The following is a 13,386-nucleotide window of genomic DNA, read 5'->3' as shown; positions in this document are numbered from 1 at the left end:
TGAAGTGACTTGCCTAGGATTGCACAGGAAATCTTTGGCAGAGGCAGGGACAGAATCCAGTTCTTCAGAGCAGCATTCCACCATCTTAACCATGAGACTGTCCTTTCTCTTCCTGAAATCCCATCTCATTAATTATACACCTTCCAACTTCTGCAACAAGTGAGGCAGGGGTCCTAGATAACAGCCTGCTCAATACACAACCCTAATTCATCCTCACACCAGGTCCAACTTATTTACTGAATGAGGCAGGGATCCCATGGAAAAAATAGTGTGCGATCATGTAACCAATGGCAGTATAATAATTATTCATACACACAAAGGGGCCAAATTAGCATTGCACAGGAAACCTTCATTCTGCTAGTTCCTAACTTTTGAATGCTTGACTTTGCAACCTTAAAATTCTCTTCATGTAGTTATTTTGTGTGTAATCTCCTAGGTTTTTTAAAAAGCAAACAGAAATTCTATCAGGTGGCATTGTGTGTGTGTGTGGGTGTGTATTCTATTGGATATAATTATTTTTAAACAAATAAATATTTCCCTCCACAGTTTACAATCCGAACGTTGCCGGGCTGTAAACTTGTAAGTGCCACTGAAATGTTTAATGCAGCACCAACGCCTTAGCTATGCTTTCTGGCAGTGTAGGATGTCTGGTACAACGAATGTCCATACTGCAGGTCAGTTCCATAGACCACTGGATGGATTTTGCATATCCTGTGGCACCCAGGGGGTTAATTTAATGCTAGGTTTGCAAAATCAACCCTAATTAAACTGCTTTAAAAAAAATTTCATGAGCCAAATATTCCTTTTCTATAATGTCTCTTTTCTTGGAGTTTCGGTAAAAAGAAAACTTCGCAGTTTCATTTCTCCGTTTGGAGCCCTCTCAGTTTTAATGTTAATGACACTAACTCCTCTCGGTTTTAATGTTAATGACACTAACTCCTGGACTAAGATGCTATTAGGAGTAAGGCTGGCAGAAGCAGACCCTGGTTTTGCACTTCTGTAGAACTTTCCATGCAAGCCCTGCCATTTGTTTTCTATATGTCAATGAACAACACTTCTGTCGGGCAGGTAAGAGTCCTTACCCCCAATCAACACATGGGCAAAGAGAAACACAGGTAAGACCAAGATTTCCAAACTTGACTACCCAAAGGCAGGTAGAGCTGTGAGTGCTCAGCAGCTCTGAAAATCAAGCCACATATTTAGGCTCCTAATTCTGGGCCCGCAGTGACCTGTCCCAGGTCATGCTGCAAGTCAGAGGCAGAACTGGAAAAACAAACTTAAGTTTTCTTGACTTCTAGGCCAGAGTTTTAACTACTTGTCACTCTGCTTCTTCCTCATCCCTTCATGAACAAAAAACATCTCTCCATTTGCCCCTAAAACAGGCTTGTGGAAAGAAGAAAGCGCAAAACGAGGCAGCAGTGACTAAAGTTTTAAAATATTAGATATTCTCAAAAAAAATGAGTGTTCATAGTGATAAAATAACAATACCTGCACTTTCATAGCACGTTCCAGGCCTGATTCTGTTCTTGCTGTACACCAATTTCACACCAGTGTATCCTCACTGGCTCCAGTGCCATTGCTTCTTATTGACACCAGTGTGAGAGCCACAGCAGGCCCTGCATCTTTAAAGCTTGGTGCAAACATCCATTCTTTTTTAAATGAGTCACAATTGTTAAAAAATGGGGTAGAGCTGACTGTGATATCATTACCCTTCCAGTCCCAAGGGCCGAAGTTTTATAGTGCAGCACTTACCTGAGCATTATACCATAGGAGAGATTAAACAAGCCTTTGTCTGTCCACTGCCGGCTCAAATTGCTTGGGTCGGAAAGCAGAAGGGTCTGAAGGTTGAAGAACATTGCCTTGGTGAGGGATAGAAGGTTCTTGTTTTGCAGAGCCCTGCAGAAGCAGAAGTTACTTTGTGAAACACCTTCATGCATAAGTCTTACTGTTCTATAATCAGTGTTTAGCTAGGGACAGGCCTCACCTATTTATATTACACAGATCCCTGGGTATCTGAACCTAGTCACTTGCACAGCCCAAGTCCCTGTGTTCTGTGCAAAGGGGAAAGTAATGGGCAGAGTTCTCCATGCTGCACTAAGGCACCATAAAGTGGCCTAATCTGGATTCTGTTGCTACCCATTATGGAGAGTGAAACCAGCTGCACAGTTCTAAGATACACTGGACACGCCCCAACATCGGGGGGTGACGCTAAAGGTTGGACTTGGATTTTTGCTTTGGACCCATGTTCTGGGATAGAAGCCACCGAGAGGGAATAAGTGGTGAACGTGGAGATGCCATCTACGCAGATTTATTTTAAGTGCCTTAAGTGTTTTGTACTCCTGTGTGGAAAAGCGGCTGTTATAGACTTAACAAAAGAAAGGCCAGTTTGCTATGACATCTAGCAGGGATTTGCCTCTACTGGTAGCCACTGGTCAGATGAGAGGTTTGATTGCAACAGTACGACGTTTTTGCATGGAGGTTACTGGCTTTCTTATGCTGTACTTCCACTGGAACTTGCTAGTACACGGAGCGTGGTTCTTAAAATGAGCAGCCATTCTGTGACTTCACTAACCACATTGGAGCCACTGCTCTTTTCCTGCTACTCAAATGATTTCCAAGGGACTGATTATGGGCCATTCTCCTTAGCTTACTGTCAGCCTGGGGTTTCCCATGTAGGACTCTCAGGGGGGCTTGCACAGCACTGAGGCAGCAATCCTTTCAGGGGAAGAAGCTGTGCTCATTTACACTGGCTGATTCAGAACACTACACTGCTCAGACCAATTTACCTGACGCGCATTGACAAATGAACCTGCCAACCTTCCAATCTCGGGGTGATCACCAGAGCACTAACATAGTGTAACATAATGTTAACATTCCCACGAGAGCACAATAAAGAAAGAGTATACCATAAAAGATCAGTGCCCTCAGCCAATGTGCAAATGCAATATTGCAGAATAAATCATCTGAAACCAGCCTGGTTTTATGCAAACCTCATTTCCTTATAAATAGCATCAGCACAATAAGGTCAAGCCACTCCCTCCTAGCAATTGAAAGTCCAGCAATTTTTAAACCTATAGATTGGAAGGTGATGTCTGACTAAGAGTCACACATCTGAATGATTCACATCAACATCTTCCAGGCCTTAAAACTTCCACTGGCAAACAAATAATCTGAAGAGGGGAGTGCGCCTAAAAGCGATTTTTAGCCATTCATGTCTCGGTGGGATGTATCTATTGGTGAAGCAGAGATGTTCCCAGAAGTTCAGACCACAGACTGTCCCATTTTTATGACACTAGAGTATAAACATGATGGTTCAATGCTTTCAGTCACGCTGCCGATGCTCCATCAGATGTACACTCTCCCGTGGGCTTTGTTTACCACTGTAAACTATGTGGTTGGCATATTTATCTCTAGTCAGGTTGCTTCCCCTGCTTTTATTTAAAGGGTTTAAACATGTCTCGCTGCTATCACCCAGCAAGAAGTCATTACATCTCTCTACTATCCTAAAATATTAGATGTAAATATTGATCCCAGAGAGAGTAAAATAATGACAGCCCTAGGGCTCTGCTGCTTATTGTTGTCTCCTGCCAAATAACTGCAATTGCTTCAGCACAATTTTTACTGCTTTCAGGGCTGGGACAGCATTTTCTGGTGTACAAGCGTTGTGATGTCCAGACAGTGTGAGACAGGCATTGCTAATTCGTAAGGTCTAAATCCTGCCCTAACTGGCAGGAGAGACAAGAAACTTTTCCTGATGTTGGCTCTACCATGTGAATCTTGATATCCAAGGCAGGACACTATGGGGAGGGTTGGGGGCACTGCATTGTGGAGCCCGCTTTGCTGCTACTCTGCGCAGCATTAAAGTGCAGCCCATCTGCTGCTGGCTAGAGCTTCCAGCTGACTGACGCATTCCCACTGGTCCCCATCAGCGCACGCACATCTGCTGGCCATTGCACCGAGAGCTCTCCTTAGTGCTATGAAGAGAAAGAGACCCTGTGCTGTTGCTTGTGCAAGAGACATGCTGGAACTCCCTATGTCTTCTCCTTCCACACACATGTCGTGCATCGCTGTGCCCTGTGCCAGCCAGAGTCAGCACCAAGGGTCAACATGACATTTACTGCCTGGCTGAAAAGCAAGACTGATATACAAGCAAGGTTTGTTCCCAGACGTAACCTGGATGACTCTTAGCCAGGTTATCTATATTCCCCCCCCATGGTGTTAATTCTTCCTTATAAACTAATCCCTCTAGCCAGGCCCCTTATAACCTTTGTTGCTCTTCTTGAGTGTAGTACATACCACATTAATAGGCATTATGTGCGTGGTATTAATATAATATATGTTTTATATACACATATATATATGGCTGTTGGGAAATTACGGTAACTGAATGTACTACGCTCTACCCACAATTCTGTTCACCCATGTCAAGCATCCCGCAGCACTTTGCAAGGCTGACATTAGCTTTGGCATTAGAAAATAGAAAACTTTTCACAGCAAAGATGCATGAATACTTTGTACCAAGTACAGCTAGGGAGTCCTTGCATGGCTCATCAACGCTTGGAATGTAGTATTCAAAATGAGATATGGGAAAGTATAGCCAGGTATATTAGAATTGGAAAAGGTTCTGAAAAGGGCAACAAAAATGATTTGGGGTATAGAACAGCTGCTGTATGAAGAGAGATTAATAAGACTGGGAATTTTCAGCTTGGAAAAGAGATGACTAAGGGAGGATATGATAGAGGTCTATAAAATCATGACCGGTGTGGTGAAAGTAAATAAGGATGTGTTATTTCTCATAACTCAAGAACTAGGGGTCACCAAATGAAATTAATAGGCAGTATGTTTAAAACAAACAAAAGGAAGTATTTTTTCATATAACACACAGTCAACCTGTGGAATTCCTTGCCAGAGGATGTTGTGAAGGCCAAGACTATAACAGGGTTCAAAAAAGAACTAGATAAGTTCATGGAGGATAGGTCCCTCCATGGCTATTAGCCAGGATGGGCATGAATGGTGTCCCTAGCCTCTGTTTGCCAGAAGCTGGGAATGGGCGAGAGGGGATGGATCACTTAATGATTTCCTGTTCTGTTCATTCCCTCTGAAGCAGCTGGCACTGGCTACTATCAAAAGACAGGATACTTGGCTAGATGGACCATTGGTCTGACCCAGTATGGCCATTCTTATGTTCAAGTACCCAGGACAAAGCTGGCACAAACTAGTGGGTTAAACTTAAACTTTAAATTGACATATAGGAGGCTTTCAGCTTGGAAACAACCACAATATAAACACAATCAAGTTTGAAGATGTATCTGTGAAGCACACCTTTTGTGCAAGATGAACACACTGAAAGAATTTGCTCCCCAGAAGGAGGGGAATTTATATCTCCTTTTTGCATTGTACCTCTGTGCCTTTAGACAGCAAATTTGGCTACATTTGGTAATTTGGTCTCTTGAACACTGTTAAGAATGGACCACAAGTGTAGTCAAACAATTGGCTCTACCTTTTAGTCAGTCCTGAGGTCCCCTGCCCTGAACACAGTACACCAGGCATGGCCTCTCTAGAGCCATACATAGAGGGATTATCACCCCCCTCTCTGTATGTACAACCCCAAGCCACGTTAGCCTTTTTTTGCTGCCACACCATGTTACATTTTAAACCCACCAGGGCTATTATTGGCTATTTCTTTTTAAAGTTAACAAAGATAGATTATGATCTATCCATCTTCCTAGTGTACCCATCTCTAGTATTTAGAAGCCAGGCACCTAGGATAGTTAGCCCATTGTCATTCCATCCTTACTGAGTGACTCGCTGGGAAAATCTAGATAACCTCAGGTCTCATCCCCTTCCATTTTGCTTTGTACTTATGCTGTAGTTAATATCCCTGTCCTGGATACCAGGAACTGCCTGGCTCTCACTGGAAAATAATATCCCAAAACAAACTGGAGACACTGGCACAAATTTTCTTTAGTATCATACTCACGATCTCAGCATGACCTTTTCCTTATTGGGGTCATAGTCAGGCAGTTTGACATCAAACATTCGATCCATTAAAAGATGTGCATATTTGCTGAAATCTAGTTGACAACTTGACTCCCAAAGCATCGAATCATACGAGTGAGGGTCCAACAAGATGGTGATAAATTTCCCAGCAACCTGGATCTAAAGAAGGAAAACAACCCACAATACAAAATTAATGGGTCTATTAGCTTAATGAACACAAAAATACGTTAAAAATGTGAAATATTACCAAACAGTGGGACAAATGCTAAGCCAAACTCTGTAGTAATAAGTCCTTTAACTCAGACACAGTCCTTTTCCTTTGTTATCCCCAGCTGAGCACATATCTTCAGCTGGTGCAAAGTAGTGCAGGGCCTTTGACCTCAATGGAGGCACACTGATTTACACCAGCTGAGGTGCAATAGTCTGAAAATCATTCCAAAATGTTATTTTGACAGCATATTTGATGGTCTGAAAAACTCCCATGCTCCCACGAAAACACACAAAGTCACTGATCAAGATAGTAACATACCTGGTCACTGTTACACATCTGGGCTCAGGATTCTTAGGACCTAAAATGTTATGACTCTGAACATCACCTGTAATTATACAAGTTAAGGGACCCAACTTGCACTCCTCACTCAGGCAAAACTCCCACTGACTTTAACAGTGCTAGAGTCATTTCCCCTCACCCCACAACACTGGACAACATTGAGTGCATCCGCCTTCCTCTGAAGCATCAAGTTTTGGCCCCTACAGGAGGCAGAATGGACTGAAGACATCAATCTGTTGTCTAATCCAGGTACGGGAAAAAATACGTTGCTATGAAAAACGAAGCTGCTCTGTGGCACATCTGAAAGGTGATGTTAAAGCCTTCTAAAATAAAGCCACTCATGCACTGTTTAGTTTAAAAGCAGCTCCAGGCTGGCTTACTGTAGGTGGGGGAAGGAAGAGGCAGAGTGGCCAGGAGAGAAGAGGAAAGATTTGTTGATATCTATGCTTGTCTGTGACATACAATCAAAGCTGTTTCTACAAAGCTTTCTGGGCTACTTTTGGTTGAACAGCTGAACTGTGCACCCTGTAGGGGTTAAACCCAAGCAGCACAGGCAATTCACAACTGGCACCTACTGTGAAAATATCGCCATGTTTTTGCTTCATTTTAGACAGGAAGCTGGCAGCATCTTTTCCAAATTCCACAGCATGTCCCAGCCAAGGAACAAAACCTCTGTCAAGTGGAGGTTCACTTGGTAGCCTGGAAAAAAGATCGGTAAAAGCTCTTAAAGCCTGTGGAAGGATTGCCCTACAGTTGCTTAATAACCATTGGCACTTGAACTCCAGCATTCCAGCACGTTATGGGTGTGTCAGTGTGAAACGACATTACCATCTGCACCTTGCTTTGTTTCATAGATCAACCATGCTTTATAATATCACATGAACAAAATTATATAGTCAAACTGCATTCAGGTTACCCCAGTCTGAATTTTTTAAAGTCTCCAGGGTTCCACAGGCGTAACCCAAAAAAGGATTTGTAATTACTATCCTGAGTCATAAAGGAGCAAAGACTAATTAGCAATTCAAAAGAAGTGTTTGTGGGTTGTTGTTGTTTTTTCATTCAGTGAAAGTGTCTCAAATTTATGCTGGCTAAACAGTATAATAGTGTACATAAGCGTTAGTGGCAAAAAGATATTAAATTGGGGGTTTATTCTCTTTCTAATACAGCTAATATAAAAGAAGAAATTAAATGGACATACCTAAGTGCATTAAAATAATCCTATGGGTCTTGCAAACTGCAGAAGACTGACATTTTAAGATTAAAAGCTGTCATGTTATTGCATCTGTAGCTCACCATATTAAGGTTAGGTATGTCAATACCATATATATGAAAAAGGGTATGTCTACACAGCAAAGAAAAACCCACGGTGGGCTCACAGGGCTTGGGCTGCAGGGCTATTGCAGTGTAGACTTCTTGGCCTGGGTTCTAAGACCCCAGCCTGAATCAGCTGGCACGGGCGAGCCGCAGGTTTTTCTTTGGGTATGTCTACAGCAAAGGGTAAGCATGTTAAGGACAAGACAGAGCTATACCAGGGCAAATGTTACATCCTTTCCCCTTACTTCTGCAGTTTTTGTTTTTGGATTGTAAGTGCTTTAGACCAGGAATCTGCCATACTCCGTTCTAAGAGAGACAAGATGGGCAAGGTAATATTTTGTACAGGACCAACTTCTGTTGGTGGAAGGTGGAAGCATTCAAGCTACACAGAGCTCCTCTTCCGGTCTACAGCACGGCTACAACAGCACTGCAAACATGCTCTGTGCACATTTTTGGGTGTTGTAAAAATAATAAATCATAATTCTACAGCAACACGTAGAGGGTACATTCTCAATCCTATGCAATACCAAGGCACAATGGAATGCAGTAAACTGAGCACCGTCAACCTTGAAAGATCCCTACAATAGTGGAAAAACAATCCACAATTCCAAAATGAGGACTGCAGTACTGTTAAAATATCTGGGCATTCAGATTGCTCCATTGTCACAAACTCACTTGAGGTGTCATTGCTCTGAGTAAATGAAAACTGGCAGGTTTCAGAGTAACAGCCGTGTTAGTCTGTATCCGCAAAAAGAACAGGAGTACTTGTGGCACCTTGGAGACTAACAAATTTATTTCAGCATAAGCTTTCGTGGGCTACAGCTCACTTCTTTGGATGCATAAAATGGAACATATAGTAAGGAGATATATACACACATACAGAACATGAAAAGGTGGGAGTAGCCATACCAACTCTAAGAGGCTAATTAATTGAGTTATAATCCACAGGAGAAAAAACACTTTTGCAGTGATAATCAAGATGGCCCATTTCAGACAGTTGTCAAGAGGTGTGAGCTTTTGGGAAGAAAATAGGAATCACGTCCTTTTCATTCCCCTGCCAGCTCAAAGGGAACAGTGATGGCATGACTCACCCATGCATTCCCTGAGCAAGGCAAATCCAGTACTGTACCCTTACCACTTGTTGTTGGGTCACCCACTCGAGGAGCTGGGATTTGAACACTGTTAACAGCCTTCATTTTGAAGGGTCGGGATCACATTCCGATTTCATTATCACTGGTGTGAAAAAGTAAAGTCAATGGAATTACTCCAGATTCACACCACCAGTATAACCAAGAGCACAGTCTGGCCCAACGACAGTGAAATAACTACCAGGAATCATTTTCAAAATGCCCTGTATTCGTTACAAGGCAAGGGGGTGTAAAGAACGGCCTGTGTGTAGCCAAACAAACTTGAGATTGGGGTCTTTAGCAATTCAAACCACACTCTGGGATCTTGCAGAGTGAGAGGATTTTACACAAACCCCACTAAACAGCGAATCTGCGCTGATTTCGACCATATCCATCCTAATCAGCGGATTCAAATTGTCAATTGGTGGTCCCTGGTTCAATAACTGGCAGTGGGTGAATATCACAGAGCTCAAGATTTTGCAAACTTGAGTTAATTCATAGCTCTGTCCAAGGAGTTGGAGTTTGCAAATGTTTTTTTCCGTGACATTTAAACCTTTGGGTCTTACTCCTCCCCCGAGAATAATTTAGGCGCGCTTTTAAGCTGTGTTTTTCCTATCTACAGGGAATCCTGTGCAACCTATTAAGAACAAAATAACATTCTCTGAAAGGGAGGCTGGCCCAAGCGCATGCCATATACATGCTATATGGACTGCCTTTAAGTCATCAGTCTCTATTTTCCTTTCTCCCCTTCTCCTATGTTCACAGTTTCTCTGTATTCACATTTCCCTTCATCCATATTTTTTCACAGGATTCATTCTCCCTCCTTTCTGCTCCTCTTTTCACAATGACCCCTAAGCAGAACCCACTGGTTCCGGGCTAGAGATTTACATAAGTAGGGACTGCAGCGCCAGGGCCTGAACTTATGGAGCGAGGAAGTTGCAGCATTTGGTATACAGCATTAAAGAAAGAACCCCCCCCCCACACACGCTGTATCCTGCAACTCATCAATGACTGGGGTTCTGGCCTAGCCTATGATGGTTCAATGGGGTTTGGAGAAGAGACCTGAGAACACAGTTCCCTCTTGTTAACCATTCCACTGCTGGGCCAGCTAAAGAAGGGCAGGGCGAGCGCAGCTCTCATTGACCAGCAGACAGATGGAGGAAGGAAGGGGCTCCCCCCAGACATCCGTCAGCCTGCGGCCACCCCACTCCCGGGCTGACGGTGGGGCCGGGACCACCTGCAGCTGCGGATGCTCAGCGATGGGCAGGATCAGAGCCGGCAAGGCAGGATCTCTGTTTACCTAGGTCCACACTGCGCCCCTCACCGTAGTCTCGGAGCCTGAGAACCCCGATCACCGGAGCCGGGCGCTGGCTGGGGCACCCTCCCCCCGCACCCGCAGGCTGCCCCGGCGAGGCTCCCCGGCTGCCCTGTCTCTGGGCACAGGTGCAGGCTGGTCACTCACCGCGTCCGCCGGGAGCGCAGCGCCAGCAGCAGCAGCAGTAGCAGGGTCCCCAGCAAGGCGACGGCCAGAGCCCAGCACATGGCGCGGCTGATCGCCGGGACCCAGCCGGAGGAGCCGAGTGGAGCTGCTGCCTCGGCCCCCGCCAGCCTAGTCTGGCCGGGCGGCCGGCCGAGCCCCTCACTCTGGGCTGCCTTGGTCTCCTCCCCTTCCGTCCGTTCTGGCCGGGCCGGAGCAGCCCCGCTGGACCCGTGGGAGGGTGCCCCACTGGCGGCTACGCACTGGCTCCAGCCCTGAGTGCGGGGGCAGAGCCCCCAGTCCCCACCGCTGGGGGAAGCGCTCCAGCCCGGCTGGCAGGGGCTGCCCCCCCCGGTTCTCCCTCCTCCCATGGGGTTTCAGGGAGCTGAAACCAGACATCCAGACCCTGGTCCCCGGATCCTCATTCCTCACTGGGAGCCCTAGAGAAATGGAGGGGCAAACCAGCACCTTCTAGCCCTTCCCACCCACCCACTCCAGTTTCAGTCGGCACCCCAATCCCAGCAGCCAAACTAGACTGTGCCAAACCAGAACGAGCCCACCCCAAATAGCGCCCCCCACACGGCTCCCTGTGTGTAGAGGGAAAGCCCAGCAAATCCCTCTTGGAAAGAGCGACCCCAGACCCCCGATCTATCACTCCACCGTATCTCCTTCCCCACACTCTTCCATAGCGCCAAGACACTAACTAGCCCCTTGTTCGGAGAGCATCCTGGAGCCCAAAAGCACTAGATAAATAACAGGCAACAACTGTCTGTGTTTATTCAGAAGCCTTTCCATGATAATCATCACTGTAGCCTTTTTCCTTGCCCCTCCGAAGGGAAATTCTAAGCAAGCAGCAGAGAAGAAATGTGCCCATTGCTTAATCATTTACCTTGGTGGCCTTCTGGGCACTTTATCCAACTGTTTTTGAAAAACTCTTTTAAATTAAATACCAGTCATGCCGATTTTATTAATCATTTGAAGTATTGTATTACATTTTTATAGCACCCGCAAGTGTATGATGCACTTCATAAAAGACACTTAAAAGATTGATGGACCTTCACATCTAATGAATGGCTATGACCAAGGCCCTGTGAATGCCACAGCAAGATGGTGCTTGCTTAAGAGACTCTGGTTACTCTGGCACTCCGGTATGGCACAGTGGCTATTCTGGACCAGATTCAGGAATATGTGGTCACTCAGCTCTGGATATGCATATGTCTTGATGGTTCAAAACAATTCACAGTATGTACAATACTATGAACATACTCATTTTTATAAGCGATTCTGCAAACGTGTCCATTATTATTTCTTACTATTTGTGTTTGGAGGCACCTCGGAGCCCCATTCATAGATCAGAGCCCCATTACGCAAATACACCGCTACCTCAATATAATGCCACCCAATATAACATGAATTTGTATACAACGTAGTGAAGCAGTGCTCCAGGAGGGCGGGACTGTGCACTCCGGTGGATCAAAGCAAGTTCAATATAACACGGTTTCACCTATAATGCAGTAAGATATTTTGGCTCCCAAGGACAGCATTATATGGAGGTAGAAGTGTACATAACAAAGAGACAGCCCCTCCTCCAAAGAGCTTGTCTCCGTAATCTGGAGGCAGTGCCTTTTTAAACATCTCTGTAAGGTGCCATTATGTAAATAATTCTTACTACTAATACATACACAAAAATGTGCCCTTAGAACCAAACACACCCAATAACCATTCATCTCATACCAAGGTACTGACCCTGCAGTACTTACTGAAGCAAAATTCTCATGACAATCAGGAAGAGCGTAAGGACAGCAGACTGGGTCCCCAAATGCCTGGTAGCTTTAATCAAGGACGAACTGGAAGTTACTGCAGCAGACGCTCAGTTGCTTGCAGAACTGCTAATGACCTCGTGAACACTGTTTGGGTTAGACCACTGACAGCAAGACAGAAACTGTCTTTAAAACTAGGTTGTTGGGTTTTTTTAAAGTCTTGTGACAAAGCTCCTCCTCTGCCTTGGTGAGTTGTGCACTTATTGGCAGATTTGCTCACCTCACAGATTCATGGTAGTCTCAGTTTCAGCCACTTTTGCTAGTGGCCCAAACCTGCCATTCACTCAGCTAAGCTCATCGCTGGCCAGCGTGGGGAAAGGGATTACAATCCCCGCAGCCTCTGTGTCCCACCTAGTGGGTCAGGGGACAGGCAAGAGATTTCCCCTCTGGTGGGACGCACAGTCAAGGTCAACTCCTTTTGTATCAAATAGGAAGCTGGGAGAAACTCTGGGCCTGCTCACTGCTCCAGGTTCCAGCCCAGGGCCCTGTGGATCGCAGCTGTCTATAGTGTCTCCTGTAACAGCTGCGTGACAGCTACAACTCCCTGGGCTACTTCCCCAAGGCCTCCTCCAAACACTTTCTGTATCCTCACAGCACAACTTTCCTCCTGCTGCCTGGTAATGCTTGTACTCCTCAGTCCTCCAGCAGTACGTCTTCCCACTCTCAGCTCTTTGTGTGCCTCTTGCTCCCAGCTCCTCGCATGCCCCTCACTAACTGAAGTGAGGTCCTTTTTAAACAAAGTGCCCTGATGAGCTTGCCTGTCTTAATTGATTCTAGTAGCTTCTTGATTGTTCTGGAACAGCCCATTATCTTACTCAGGGAAAAAGGACCTGCTTAATCTGGGGCTAATATGTCTACTTTCTATCACTCTTCTGTAGTCATCCGGCCTGACCCTGTCACAGTCTATAGAAATAGGTGGTTTGTCATTGTCTGAAATATTCTTTGCTGAGCTGTTAAAATAGAAAGATGGTTTCCCAACCAGCTACCTGTCTGGCAGAGACAAATTCTTTTTAGGGTAATTTGCACCCTGATGAGTTATTTTATAATCTGAGAGAACTGGAGTCCGATTCTGACCCCATCTGGCTTTATACCAGTGTG

The 13,386-nt window shown here is 45.2% G+C and overlaps 1 protein-coding gene across 4 annotated transcripts in view; it reads right to left on the bottom strand.

Moving 5' to 3' along the window:
• PTGIS (prostaglandin I2 synthase) overlaps nt 1–12,376 on the bottom strand; it is a 32,272-nt gene extending 19,896 nt beyond the window's left edge. Inside the window, exons 1-4 of one of the 4 annotated variants that reach the window (XM_032764619.1) lie at nt 12,229–12,376; nt 7,126–7,249; nt 5,981–6,159; nt 1,753–1,896 (exon numbers count right to left, since the gene is read on the bottom strand). In XM_032764619.1, the coding sequence (XP_032620510.1) occupies nt 1,753–1,896; nt 5,981–6,159; nt 7,126–7,249; nt 12,229–12,245 (464 nt within the window). In that variant the 5' untranslated portion in view covers nt 12,246–12,376. Of the gene's footprint in view, nt 1–1,752; nt 1,897–5,980; nt 6,160–6,529; nt 6,621–7,125; nt 7,250–10,453; nt 10,590–12,228 lie in introns of those variants that run through there. The other 3 variants (XM_032764621.2, XM_032764618.2, XM_032764620.2) reach the window with 3 other exon arrangements.
• Nucleotides 12,377–13,386: the final 1,010 nt, after the last annotated feature.

This window comes from Chelonoidis abingdonii, chromosome 14 (assembly GCF_003597395.2).
Source record: "Chelonoidis abingdonii isolate Lonesome George chromosome 14, CheloAbing_2.0, whole genome shotgun sequence".
Taxonomy (NCBI): Eukaryota; Metazoa; Chordata; order Testudines; family Testudinidae; genus Chelonoidis; species Chelonoidis abingdonii.
This window is presented reverse-complemented; position numbering and strand designations above follow the sequence as displayed.